This window comes from Gobius niger (genome assembly GCF_951799975.1).
Source record: "Gobius niger genome assembly, chromosome: 13".
Taxonomy (NCBI): domain Eukaryota; kingdom Metazoa; phylum Chordata; class Actinopteri; order Gobiiformes; family Gobiidae; genus Gobius; species Gobius niger.
The window spans coordinates 9,547,531-9,562,198 of record NC_136864.1 but is presented as its reverse complement, the minus strand read 5'-3'; the positions used below and the strand labels follow the sequence as shown (position 1 = coordinate 9,562,198).

The 14,668-nt window shown below is 41.4% G+C and overlaps 1 protein-coding gene across 3 annotated transcripts in view; it reads right to left on the bottom strand.

Moving 5' to 3' along the window:
- Positions 1-665: 665 nt before the first annotated feature.
- The window catches only part of LOC306973015 (netrin-G1-like), a 128,916-nt gene continuing 114,913 nt past the window's right edge, over positions 666-14,668 (bottom strand). For 2 of the 3 annotated variants that reach the window (XM_079569812.1, XM_079569811.1), the window contains exon 7: positions 667-1,319. In XM_079569812.1, coding sequence (XP_079425938.1) covers positions 1,087-1,319 — 233 coding nt within the window. In that variant the 3' untranslated portion in view covers positions 667-1,086. Of the gene's footprint in view, positions 1,320-14,668 lie in introns of all 3 variants that reach the window. The other variant, XM_079569813.1, reaches the window with a different exon arrangement.

Genomic DNA, 14,668 nt, shown 5'->3' with positions numbered 1-14,668 from the left:
AGGCACCGCTGCTTTGTTTGGCGTTGTTAACACATTCTTTAGTGAAAAAAGGCAGTTTTATACATACGCCTATTGTCCATCAGTTTATGTGCGTTTGAGTGAGTGAACTCAAGGCCTGAGGACTGAAACCCCACACACATGACACGACAAGGGGAAATTTACAGCAGGATGGCTTTTCTAAATGAGATGTAAATTAACCCTTTTATCAGAGGTGAGAACAGCCCAAAAGTTTAGAGGCCGATTCCTCTCTTTGACATATTTCCAGTTCCTAAATTCAACTTGCCACATCTTCTCCAAATATGATCAGATTTCCATGTGATACACATTGTTGGGAGCTTTGGAGACTACATTTTCACAAGCTATGTCCCGCTCAAAATGCCCCAAAACTGAGTTGCGCCCCCCATTCTCGCGATGGGTCACATATTTGTCACTTTTTTGTTATTCTTTGGTTGCTTCTTTTTCACATTTTGTTGCTCTTTAGTTGCGGTTTCATAGCTTTTTTTCCCCATCTCCTTTTGATCGCTATTTTCACACTTTTTTGAAGAAGCTTTGAGATTTGGGTAAAGCCAAACTGGAGAAAATGCACTCAGTTCAGGTGGGGATTAAGAGGATAAAGATGCCCGACTTTCCATGCAGTTCCTTGAGTAAAAAGCTTGGAGACAACATCTGCAGACCCTTTCCATTGCTCTCAATCATAATTATGCTGTTTTTGAACTTCTACTGCCACTACATCATCCTTTTTTATTTTATTTTATTTTTTATACGGAATATGACTAGAAGTTTTTCAGTGTCAGACTTCAACTTAATAACACAGGAATAAATAGAGCACGATCACTTCCTGAACCCACTGAATAGAAGTCTGTTGCTTGCTTTTTTTTTTCTTTACAGCTCAACCAATCCAAGAAGGAAACCGTGGTCATGTGATTTCACCAGTCCTTGTATGGTCAATCATTGTCCACTTCCTGGTTGAGATAGACAGTACAAAAAGAGTTATTTAGATAGTATATCTGTCTTTAAGGTTTTGTGGGGGAGGTCCAGTCTTTAAACTTGCGTGGATTTTGGTTACGAGACAGTCTTCCGGGTCTCTCAGCAAAGGAAAGCGGTCGTTAGCAGTAGCGCTAGCAGGGCGGTAGAAACGAGCCGTGGTGCGCGATGGGAGAAAGCCCGTCCGGATAGCTGGTCGTCGCATTCCCCGGGGCCTTGGCAGCGTGCGCGCTCACACAGGACGCCCGTGAAGCCTGGCGAGCAGAGGCAGCGCTGGTGGTGATGGCACGTGCCGCCGTTCTGACAACGGAGCATGGCGTTGTCGCAGACTCGAGCTGGAGAGAGAGACACAGAGAAGAGAGAGAAGTGATTGATTAATAGAGGAGAACGGCAAGATAATGGAGAGATGGATGGAAATAGCATGTTGTCAAAACCATGGTGATTACAAAAACAAACATGCCATGCCTAGTTTACTTCATGAAATTAAAATGAATCACAGTTGAGCTTCATGTTCAAAATGATACGAAAATTCTCTCAAATTCAAACTTTTTTACTGAAAAACCTAAAAAAAAATGTTCTTGCTTTACACATTTCCACCTTTTATTACCCCCCTGCCAAGTGCTCAAGTACCCCCAGGGGTCCCTGTACCCCTGGTTGCAAAACACTGTGATACAATGAGCAACCAAATATAACTCTATGGCATTAATCACAAGAGTGGACATTTCGGTGTAAACAACCTGTCAACCAACCAGGAGCAGCAATTGTTATTTTAAAGAAGAACTAAGTAACTTGTTACCCTTAATAAGTCCTTGTGTTAATGGGTTGATGGGGGTCTTTCATCTCCCCCCGGTGTCTCTGGCCAGAAAACCACAATTGTCTCTGGCCAGAAAACCGCAATTGCAGCACTGAGGTGGTGACCCAATACACACTAATAGAATCATGAAGAAGAAGCTAGCAGGCTAACGGACAAAGCTAACTGGAGGCTAGCGCCACTTAAACAGTATTTACAGCCAAGTTTGACTGAAAAAAATATCTCCATTGTGTAATTGGATGTGCAATATCCCTCTCTCCCTTTGTCTTTTCTGTCAGTGTTAGTATTTACTCTCACGGACAATTAATGAGTAAAAAACTGTAACACGCTACGACACCTGCAGTGGCGCTTATGGCCTCTAGGGGCATGAGTTACTCAGTTCTGCTCTAATGTATTTTGTTAATTTAAGGGTTTTGTATTTGTGTGTTGTTTCATTATTAGACAGAGAGTACAAGGTGGAAAGGGCGATGAGCAGAAACAGACATTAAGCATTTTGGCATCTAAATCCATGACACACAAAGTTGTTTGTAGATGCAGGCCATTCTTTAAAGAGGGGGTATTATGCTTTTTCAATCACATAGCACCAGTCTATAACACACTACAATGATGACGAAACCTTCTGTTGGTCTGTAAATGCAGTAAATTAGAATAACTGCCTTGTATAAAATTTCTCTCTCAAAATGGCTGTAGTGAATGTCTTGAAATAGGCCTCTGTCTCTTTAAGAACCTCTGACCCTTTCAGACACGCCCCCTCCACACACTGTCTGAGGCATCAGTGGGGAGGGGGTTCTGCTGAGGAGCAGTGGTTGGTTACTCGGCTGGTGACGAAAGCTCGGAGGCGTCTCCAGGAGGTGGGGGCGTTCCTAGGAGGACTCAGGCAAAGCTATCCCTAAAATAGCTGCCATCAGAGTTTTTACAGATTACTCAAAAATACGTGAATGTGCCAAGGCAACACTTCAGGCATGTTTTTAATGAGGGAATGACATAATAACATGATGTAAAGCTTGAAAAAGTCGATTTTGCATAATACCCCCCGTATAAGGCACAATACCTGATTTTTTTTTCTTGTATGTTAGGAAAATGTGTTTTTCCCTCCTTTAATATATTGTAAAATCATACATTTTTTGTGGAAAACACAAGAATAAAGCGTTTTTGATCACTTTCATGAATTTGCAGACTAGTTTTCTAGCATTTCTGGGTTCATTTGGGTTTGTACCACAAATAACATTTAGTGACTTCCTCTTTTATTGTTTGCAATAAAAAAGGACAAAAATCAGGTATTGGGCCTTTAACTACCACAGTGGTTCTCAATTAACTAAGCCTAAAAACAGGAGCACAATGCTAAGGATTTAAAATCAAATAAAATAGATTTTTCTTAATTGAATTGACTCGTTGTAACATACACAAAATAGAGACAACTGTAATATGTGTGTTATAAGGAATTTGCTTCTATGCGTGATAATATACAATAATTAGACTATACAGAAACTTGCAATATTGTGATTACAAAACTACTTCCTAAAATTACTGGCCTATAAATATCTCTTGTAACCATGTTTCTTCAGGTTATAAGGTCAAAACGAGCCTCATATACTGCCCAAGATTGCTACTGTTGCTACTGATGTCCACTCTTTTGGTGTCTGCTCTAACTCTCTGACATAAACAAGGGGTTCAGAGGCCACAAGCTGCCCGCTCTTGTCCCGTCTCCACGGACGTGTCCCCGGAGCTGACACATCGGACAGGGGACAGACAAGGACTCCTTACACCACTGGGCAAAAGACAAAACAACACACTGATGGACTCATGCATAATTTTAGAAGCACCAAAGGGAAAGAAAGTTTTAAAAAATGAAGCTGAACAAAGAAGCAATAAGCGAGTCAGATGAGGATAGATGAGTGATTAGTTGTGAGCTGTCAGCATTGTTCGCCTTCATCTAAACTTTTGCCATGCTAAGCTGACTTTTTTAATAGCTCCAGTACCAAAAAGGTGAATAGGCTCTGTGTGAGATGCTAACTTCCTAGCTTAACAACTGTTTCCTGTATCTTATTCCTATGGAGAGTTAGCCATGTCTTGTTGAAATGAATACAGATTTCTATAACAGTACGTGGTAGAAAAAAGCAGCTTTTGGATAATCACAATAATGAAAAGCTTTACACAGCACGAAAATAGTGTAACTGTAGCTGTTTTAGCCTTGAAGCTAACGGCTAACGTTTGTTTGATGCTAACAAATGTTAAAATAACATCACAATCTGAAATCATTGTCATGAAACACATTCGGCTTGGCGTTTATTTAGGTTATATTTTATTTTTTTCTTATTATTTTATTTTTAACTTAATTTACACCGGCCAACAGGAAGTTAGCTAAAAACATTGCATAGAGCCTGCTATGACAGAACTATACCTCAAATTCACTATACCGGTCTATAGTAGTATTTTCACAAATACAATCCCTGAAGGAGCCATTAAACTTTAACACCCACCATAAGTGAGCACATTTTCTTTACCCAAATCTATAAGCTTCTGGACTGGAGAGCAACAGTGTATTAGATCGTTTATCTGGTGCTTCATTTTTGTCACATTTTTGTCGCTTTTTTCACGTATTTTGTTGCTTTTTAATTTTCATTCTTGTTTTTGTTGCTATTTTTGTGTCAAAACCAGACTTAGAGAGACTTATCCATGCATTTGTCTCCAGCAGGTTAGACGACTGTAACGGCTGCTCACTGGCCTCTCTAAACGAGCTGTCAGAGCTGCAGTACATATTACAACCATATTAGTCCAGTGCTCCGGTCTCTGCACTGGCTTCCTGTCACACAGAGAATAGAATTTCAAACAGCTCTGCTTGTGTGCAAGTCTTTTCATGGTTTAGCACCATCAGTTTCATGCAGCTAAAATCTGGAACAGTCTTCATGAGGACGTGAGACAGGCCTCAACTCTGACAATGTTCAAATCCAGGCTGAAAACACTTCTTTTTGCCCGTTCATATGACTGAAAGTATTTTATCTGCACTCTTGCCTTTTACTGTAATTGATTAATTTTATGTTGATGTTTTTATTGATTGTACTTGTTTTCTTATATTTATGCAACTGTGAAGCACTTTCATTTCATTTCATTTCATTTCATTTCATTTCATTTTATTTATTTATTTCATTCAAAAGTGATGTTCACAATCACAATAAAACCGCCAAGCCAACACAGTATGAATGAAACGGAGCAGAGGAGAAGAACAAGTCTTATAATATCTGCCCCTTTTCTTTGAATTGCCTTGTGTATGAATTGTGCTCTACAAATAAACTTGCCTTGCCTTGTTGCTTTTAGAAGCTTCTAAATTTGGGGAATGCCAAACTGGAGAAAATGCAGTCGGCTAAGGCGGGGGTTAAGTGGTTAAGTGGTACGGCGGGGTAATCAAACTTGTCAAATATTTACTCAGGATGAGTAAGGCAAATAGTAACTTGTGCAGAAGGAGCTTTTAGCTGTTCAAATTGTCTTCTAGCCTTAAAATGTGTCCCTCCTCAAACTGCCAATATTATATATAATTTACTGCATGAACGACTCACACTATAGAACAACAAGAGACATACTTCCTGCCCCTGCACAGACTCATTACAACTTCCCGAGCTGCTTTCCATGTTCTTTTCGAACAAAAACTCTGAACTCAATTATCCCGGGAAGCTGCACTGTGGGCAGAGGTGAAATCCAGGAAGAGGGAATGTTTGCACTGAGATTTCAGGGTAATTGGATATCTGTGGCTGCATAAACAGTAATCGCAGAAACGTGCGCTCGTGCATCAGCCAGCCGTTAAAACTCAACACCGATTGGAGCGTTGTTCTCATTCTGTTTTCGTTCCATTTATGTGGAGGGTTATATTCGTTTTCATAATGACTCTACGAGAACCCACGCACTTATCACTGATAGCAAACATTTAATCCCATTGTTTCACTTTGACAAATGCGCTTGCCAAGTCTTCAAACCATCACTTGTTGGTCTCGATGTCTATAAGAGTCCTGTTTACTTGACTGAAATGTACATTAGGCGGAGCGTTTTAGTATCAATATTCTACCTTTTTCCAAATAAACATAATTTTTTTTATATGATATCGTCCTGTCATAGATTAATGTTAATGTCTACCCTTCAGAATAATGACCCAACCCTTCCCTTGGACTAACTCAATCCTCCTCGGTCATGGGAAAGGTTTAAATTGGTTTGTATTGAATATTAAAGCCTCATGATTTAGAGCAGGGGTGTCAAAGTCATTTTGGGTCACAGGCCGAAATTCATCTCCCACGGAGGGTCACGGGCCGCTTATAACAGAGAAAATGTTTCCAATAAATGAATGATAATAAGCTGTGATTTGGTCAAAGCCCCAACTTAACTTGACTTAACTTTAACTTCATTAAAAACAAGGGCTTACACTTGTATTGCACTTTACAAGCCTGTGTCACAAGTTCCTCAAAGTACTACATAGTAGTCATTATTCATTCACTCCACACTCGGTGATGCTAAGCTATTATTGAAGCCACAGACGCCCTGGGGCAGACTGTCTATATACCACATGGCTTTATAATGTGTTGTTCATATCCTGAGCTCTTATTATGTCAGTGCCCTCTGCTGGACACGTGCGGAACTCTTTCCTTTTTTTAAATGTAATACCCCCTAGTGGCTAGAATGAACATTCTGGTTATTCTTTAAAAAATCATGACTCCGCACAGGAATGGGCTAGAGACTTAGGCTACTTTATTTTTTATTTTTATTTTTTTAACATACTCTGGGATTTATGCTCTACAGGGCAGGGGCCGGATTAAATCATCTTGCGGGCTGGATTAGACCCGCGGGCCGTATGTTTGACACCCTGATTCAGAGATATCTACTCATTGAAAGCCTTGGTAGAAAAGCTGAGAAATGTCTTTTGTAACCCAACCCACTCTGCTCTCCCCTACATAAATGTTATACCTATTGATGGAATGAAAAACTAAACAACAACAATCAGCTATAATGCAATTAGAAGCAGTAACATGCAGGTAAATGATGCTGGAAGAGCTCAGCATTAGACAAATTTAGACATTTGTGATTGGTAAAAATGTGCTGTGGTTTCATGATGTCAAAATTAATGTATGTCTAGTGATGGTTTATGGACTTCAAATGTGAGTGGAAGAAGAAACAGCTTAAGCAACATACTGTACATACATACAAAGCTGTAACAAAGCTCGCAAAAAGGACAAATTGTATAAAATGGTGCTTTTGAGGAATAAAAACAAATCAATAAAACCACAAACAGAACTGCCCCTGTCCTCTCACTCCAAAGCCCAGTCTGCAATAACACTAGTCTATTTCCATTATCCCTTTGACCTGCGGGCGCCTCGGCCTTGAACCACAAACCCTTAAGAGCCCACTCAGACCAAATGACAGCCCCAGCGCCGCTAAAGTGTCCACACTCCAATTTTACTGTCTCCGGGATTACTGAGGGGTAAGAGACCTGCCATTGCACTACGTATATCCTCGACGGGCTGCGACCTTAAGAACATTACCACTTCAGGACGTCCCATTTGTAGCTAATGGACAGAAAACACTTGTGTGCTCAGTTCCAATGTGAGATTTCAGTGGGCTTTGTCTGGACTTTACATTAGGAGCGGCCCAAAGATAATCCCCATTCTTCAGGGCACTCCCAGGACCAGCGCACGTTGGACTAAAAGCATTCAGAGCTCGATTAGCTGCGTGAGCTTAGAACCACACGGGGACATAAGTCTCCACCCATCCCAGACACTTTCAATACGGAAATACAGCAAGGGAATTTAGGGTGTCCAATCCACATTTTTAATTGATATCCGCATATTACTATAAACTGTGATGTAACATGAATATTGATAGTGAAATAATCAGTAGTAAAAGTAGTGAAAGTAACAGCTTATTTTTTCCAATTTAAATCAATTCATGAATAAAGTTCTGGATGCCATCCACCCATCCATCCATCCATCCATCCATCCATCCATCCATCTTCTTCCACTTGCCCGTTGCCGTGTTGTGGCCAAATCACCAGCCCCCTATGGCTCCTCATGCAGGTGGTGGGTCCACAGAAGGACAGGCTCACGATTCTCAGTTGGTCTCTAGTAGCTTCTGAACCGCTCTTTGTCTGATCCGTCAACTAGGACCTGTTTGCCATGAGAGACTCACGAAGACCCCGACAACAGAGCTCCCAGGATCAAACCCCTTCACCGCGTTAAGGTGGCAGTTCAAGGAGGGAAAGTTTTGCATGGAATATTATAGATCCAAGATTACCATAGAAATCCGACATTTTGGGGGCACCACCAAACACCTACAACGCCGTTAGCTCCTGGAAACGACGTATGTCCAACACAATAGTGTCCGAAAGCTTATGTGATCGCTAACATTTTATTGCCTCCCCAGACCAGCTCTTTAAGATAGGAGCCTGGGAAACCCTCGGGATCCCCCGAGAACAGTTGGAGGAAGTGTACGTTTATAGGGAAGTCTGGGCATCTCTGCTCAGACTGCTGCCTCCGTGACTCGGCTCCAGATGAAGCTGAATAAAATGGATGAATGGAATATAGCCTTATGACTACTCAGCAGGTGTGACAACACCACTGAAATTCTTGTGTTGTTTTGTTTTAAACCCTGCCTGACCAAAAAAAGCACAAAAGTTCTAATATTTGTTTGGCCAGCCTTAAGCTTTGATTACAACACACATTTTGCACTGAATTTGCTCTAAATTTTCACCAAGACCTTGCACAATGTCAGCTCGATGAATCCTGGCATTGTCATCTTGGAATTGCCCATGCCATCAGGGAAGTAGAAATCCATTGATAGAATAACCTGGTCATTCAGGATGTTCAGGTCGTTGGCTAATCTCATTCTTTGGGCACATAGTGTTGATGAACATGCTGGAACTGAACAACTGCAGCACCCTCTGATCAGAACAGTTGAATTCAGGCAAAATCCTGGTCAAGCAATGAATATGAAAACTTAATTTCAACAACATAAAACTAGAAGCGGTTACAAACAGTTCCAAAATACAAACTTCTCCCTCCATGTATAGGAGCACTGCTGCACTGATTTTTTGACCGGGGTTCGTTCTAGCTACATCTACAGTTACGATCTGTGTGCGACATGTTTGATCCGGACAAGCTCAGGCAGCAGGTGAGAACACAGTCTGTCTATATTGCACTCTGAGCTCCTCACACCTCTGTCCGAGTGTGACGTTTTAGTGCCAGAGCTGTCATGACAAGTCCATCCCTGAGCCTCCGACAGCATATGAGAAAAAAAAAAAAAACATATGCGACTTCACAGCACACGACAACAGTGACACACAGAAGGACATAGCACGAGGGACATACGGTAGCACAAGGAGCTGGAAGAATGGTGTTATAGTGCTTCAAATGTCACACTTTTTAGACTGGGTTTGGGCTATGATTAGTCATTTTACCATGAAGGGAAGAACTACGTGTGTGTTCTGTTTACATGGAATTTCTGTAATTACTTCTTATTAGACTTATACGATGTAAAAAGTGTAGTATACTATTTTAATGCTATTACTGTGCTGTAAAATGTGGAGTTTACAGTTTTATACACTGCCTGACCAAAACAAAGATTACACGCTCTTATAGTTCGTTGGACCGCCTTTAGCTTTGATTTCAGCCTGCAGTTGCTGTGCCAATGTTTCAGTAAGTTTCTGCAAAGTCAAAAGATCCAGACTTACGTTAATTTTTCACCAAGATCTTGTATTAATGATGGGAGAGTGTGACCACAGCGCTAAAGCCTTCTCCAGCACAAATCCAAAAGATTCTCAGTGGGGTTAAGATCTGGACTCTGGTGGTCCATCCATGTCAACACTGAATATGTCTGTTCCATCAGGGAAGAAGAAATCCACTTATGGAATAACCATTCAGTATGTTCAGGTCATCAGCTGATCTCGTTCTTGAGGTACAAAGTGTTGCTGAACGTAACCCTGATCAACTAAAACAAACCCGAGATCATAACGTTTGGTCAAACCCAGGCGGCGACTATATTTTCTTTGTCAAGCAGTGTGACAATAACATTATCATTACTATAAAGATGGCCGACTATCATGGTGGCGACATGTAAACAAGCAGCAACCTCGCTCTCTCTTTGTACAGCTGCGTTTTTGGCCTTTTCCTGCGAACTGCATTTGTGTTTTCTGCGCTCCACAATGTTTTACTGGATACTTTTTTACGTCTTTGCTGTGTTTTCGTGTGGTTCCGCTGATTTTTTTTTTTTTTTTACTGCAAAGACTCCATAATGGTCCTGAAGAAAGAAGTTTAAAAAAAAGTAAGCAAACAGCTAACTTATGAGCTAAAGGCATATGAGACCAACACATTTCTTCTTCTGAGACACTGAAGAGGCACCAAGAGCCCCCCCACACCTGCAGCACAGTGGAGGCGTCACAAGAGGCGCTACAGGAAAACAAGGAAGGGACCAACGAGGAGGTATCCAGGCAAGACTCACTCACAGCTAAGCCACACATGCCTTCCATCCCTACTATTGTTCTGGCTCATGGACGTTCACTGGAGAATTAAACAGATTAACTGCTCGACTGTTGAGGCGTGGAGGGAGCTGCGCTAGAGGAAGAGGAAGAGGGAGGAGCTGACCAGTGCAGGACGCCACGCTCTGAAACAAGGACAAACCCATGAGGCGCTGCACCGTTTCAGAGGATCAGAGGAGACTGAAGGCAGCCAGCCAGGTTTCCTCCAGGTGCTACGGTTTCCTCTACCTCCGATACCTCTACCTATTTTGTTGTATGGTTGTGCAATGACAAATAAAGCACTTACTTAATGCGACTACGACTATCATTCGACTTCAAAACACAAAATAGTCAGACTGCAACAATTTTATCCCTTTTTTTAAACTTAATTTTTTTTCTACCAAGGAACCACTCAAAGTCTGGCCTTATCTCCGCTCTTTTATCAGTGAGAGGCTGAGCGAGTGTAAACTGGCTGTTCCTCTCCTCTGAGTGAACTCCTGATGCCCTCAGATAAAACAGCAGAGATACGGCCGACCGCAGCATGAAGCCTCTCTCTGCACTACAGCCTCCGACTCGTCTCCGCTCGTGAACTTAATCCAACGACAGTAGTTTTGAAGTTGAAGTCTTGAAACTAGGCCCAACTTGTAACCTCTTGAATTTGTGTTTGATTTACTTTCAGATTTACTTCTTTTTGTCTCTGAATTTGGGGGTGCTATTGATGCACTTTCATCTGTCATATATGTCTTATGTCTTATATGTGGACAGGTCCTACTTTCAATATTCAACTATTATTTGAGAAACTAATTGAAATTAATATCTTTGTGGCAAATTCATTAAAGATCTAATGAATGAGTTATTTTTCCCAGACGAAGCCCAGATTGCCCATTTCACTCATATAGAGATTAATTTAATACTCTGAGCGGCTTTTATTACACGCCATAGATTGGGTAGCACAATTAACAATAAGTGCAGACAGTTTTCAGATACAGGATTTGCTAATTATAAGCCAGGGGGCCGAGCAGCGTTGCTTCAATTACACCGGATCGATATCTTTTGCCGTGATGTGAGCGAAAGCTGAGCCGAGCCTTCAGACATGCCTCCTGTTATCATATTAGCACAAAGCCTTCATCATCCTTCAACGCTGCAGGGCTCAACCGCAATATCACTCACAGACGCAGGCTTAAAGGGGCAGGGAGCTCATCGAGGACGCTGCTTCTTTATGTTTGACCATAGATAAGTGAGAATGCTTACATTTCAGCCCTGTCCGGCCTGCCCTGCTATGATGCCGCGATCCGAAAAACTTACTTTTAGCAGTTTTCTTCGATTGCAAGCAGAAAATGATCACAAAGATTCAACAGATTGGCTTTTTTAGTATTAACTATTGTTTTTGTGATACAACTGTGTTTCATGAAGAGTGCACAGTAAGGGCATCTTCGTGGCAGAGTTCCCTCTCAGCTCATGTCAGTACAGTACTTGTTTCACTCTGGATGATGACAAACTTTTACCAGTTTCATCCATAGTACGTTCTTATCTGGGAGACAGAGACCCGCCTTCTTTGGGATCTGTATCATGGCTGGACATTTCCATTATTGCTTGAACTGTTACAACCCAGCTCTGCTAGATTAAAAGTTGTAGCAAAAACCAAGATGTAAAATGGATAAATACAGGAGAGTTGTAATTTAATAAAAGGAGTGTAAAAGGTGAATTTAACAGGGGATGTCAAAATACTAAAACAAAAGGTATACAGTATTTACAAAAAACAAACAAGTGTCTCAAAAAACTACAAGTGTCAACAACAGAAACGAGAAACACAACTCAAACAACACGAGTGCCCCTGGACACACAAACAAGGGTGGGGCACTCGATGGCATACTGGCCACAAAGACCAGCAGCCTTGAATGTCCTTAGGCGTGGCCTTTTTATAGGCGTGGCTGCAGCAGGTGGTCGATTGGGGCCAGGCGTTCCAATATCGCACCAATCAGGACCAAGGACGAGCAGCCAACCAGAACCGAGCATGAAACGAGTCCTCCAATCCCAGGCCAGGGCTCACACAGCCAGGTTTCCATGGAGGACAAAGGGAAATTAGCCACACGACCAAAACTAATACAAACTGGAGGGAGATTGGAGGCCTGGGGCCGTAACACAATGAACCTGGCACCTTTAAGTGTCTTGAAATTGCACCCAAGGATGAACCAGACTTGTGCTTCCAAAGACATGACATCGCCATCTGGGCTTTCCCAAATTGTTTAAGGGTGTAGTAATCTGTTTATGTTAACTTTTACATACATACGTAAGTGTATGTAAACTTCTCTCATTCGTCTGGCATTTAACAAATAGAAATATTTTTTAAAATTCAAATTGACCTTTTATGAAGTGTAAACATATGGGTCCCGCAATATTTGAGGTACCAGACCTGCCTGAACAAAGCTGACATGCAGTTTCAAGCAATGTGATATTTGAAAGCAACAGGAACGGCACTTACTGTGGTTTAAAATTGGTATAGTTTTTGCAGGCACTCAATCAAACTAATTTGGACTGTAAACAATTCCCAGCAAATCACTAAATATATGAAAGTGACAGTACAATGATTGCATATTCCATAACTGTAAAAGAGCCCAACTCTTTGAATCCTTATGAACCATTCCTGATCAGTCCATGAGCAGCAGACTGAGTGGGAGTTGCCTGGAAACCTCACGCGCTGTTTGTTAAAGGTGCAGCTTGTAGGATTTACGGGGATTTACTCAAACTAATCAAATATGTTCACGCTCAGAATGAGAAGACGAGAAGGAAATTCATTATGGCCCCGCTTCATGATGTTCGGGGAAATTCATCATGATGTTCTGCCAAAGAGAGTGAAGTCAGTCTATGGGACAATGAGTTCCATCTCACCCTAAATTTGCACTTTTGTTTTTTTACCTTCATGGAAAGATATCATATGGCTACAAAAATAAGCAAAATACACAACGTTAGATCAAGAAGAAAGCTGAATGAAAATGTCCAATATATTGATTAGAGGTGGGCCGTTATCGGCGTTAACGTGCTGCGTTAATGCGAGACTCTTATCGGGCGATTAAAAAAAGCTCTCAAAGCTGGGTTGGGAGCTGGGTCTATACTCTGCAAGCTATGGTGACTTTCACCGTGATATTTTATGGTCAGCACACATTACACGACTTTAATGCCCAATTTCGGACGCACAGGAGAAATGTGAGTGAATATAGCGTCTCCAAAGCGAACACACAGAAGCAGCGGCCAATGACAGAGTGAAAACAAGACAGAAAAACACCGCAGCGCCTCCCTCTTTCAAAACAGCGACATAAACAACTCATTTCATGGCCACAGCCCCACACGAAACAGCGCAACTTTATCACCAAAAGTTCACGAGAGCCTTTTTCAGCTACATTTCAACCGCGAGCAGAGTTTAACCACAGCACTTACTGAGTTTGGAGACGAACTTTACAGCTACTTTTCTACGTCCAGCATCTTCGTGTTGTCGACGTTTATCTCCATTTTGACAGAACTATCGCCAAGTTGAAGCTCGTAGTAGCAGAAGCTGCAGCAGCATGAACTGCGTTGTTGTGACAGTGATCACGTGACACTGTTGACACTGTTGACCAATCAGGAGACACGCACATGTTTCCCACGCTCACAAATAGAGGCCTGTTTTTTCTGATCTGGTAAAATGGCCCAAAAATTAATCTAGATTAATCTAGATTAAAAAAATGAATCTATGCCCACCTCTAATATTGATTGTATTGGGGAATGTAGGATCCGGCTCGAAGGACCAATATTAGGGAATGTAGGACTGTATTATGATTATCTGGAATTCTTCATCAGCTCAACACAATGAATTCGGACACATGGGCAGTTTAAGAATTTAAATTATGTCAATCTGTTACAAATGACATCTGATCTGAAAAGTAACGGGGAACAACGTATTACAATGAGTCAGAGCTATCACACACATAACTGATCACTTTAATCACATTTCTTAAATTAGCTTAGCATAGATTAAGATAAACATAGCCAGAAACTGATAACTGACTAAATATACCTGAAACTATACTAGAAATATTAATTAGCTGTCAAATATATCATTTTAACCCATCTCTGTCACAGACGCAGACATTTGCAACTGACCGTTTAACATTTATGCTGCTCCGTTACCTAGCAACCATGAACTCCTCCCACCTGGTCAACTATAATAGAGAATTTATAAGAGATTGTATTACGCCTTTGAAAATATAAAGGAGTAAAACATGCCCTCAATGTTCGACATTTTGACCTGGGTGGGGCTCGGTCACACTAAAACATGAAACTAACCCACTTCTTTTCCAATTGATTAGGTTCTCATTCTCATTTTGCTTTTTTCAATCAAGAGCTAGTCC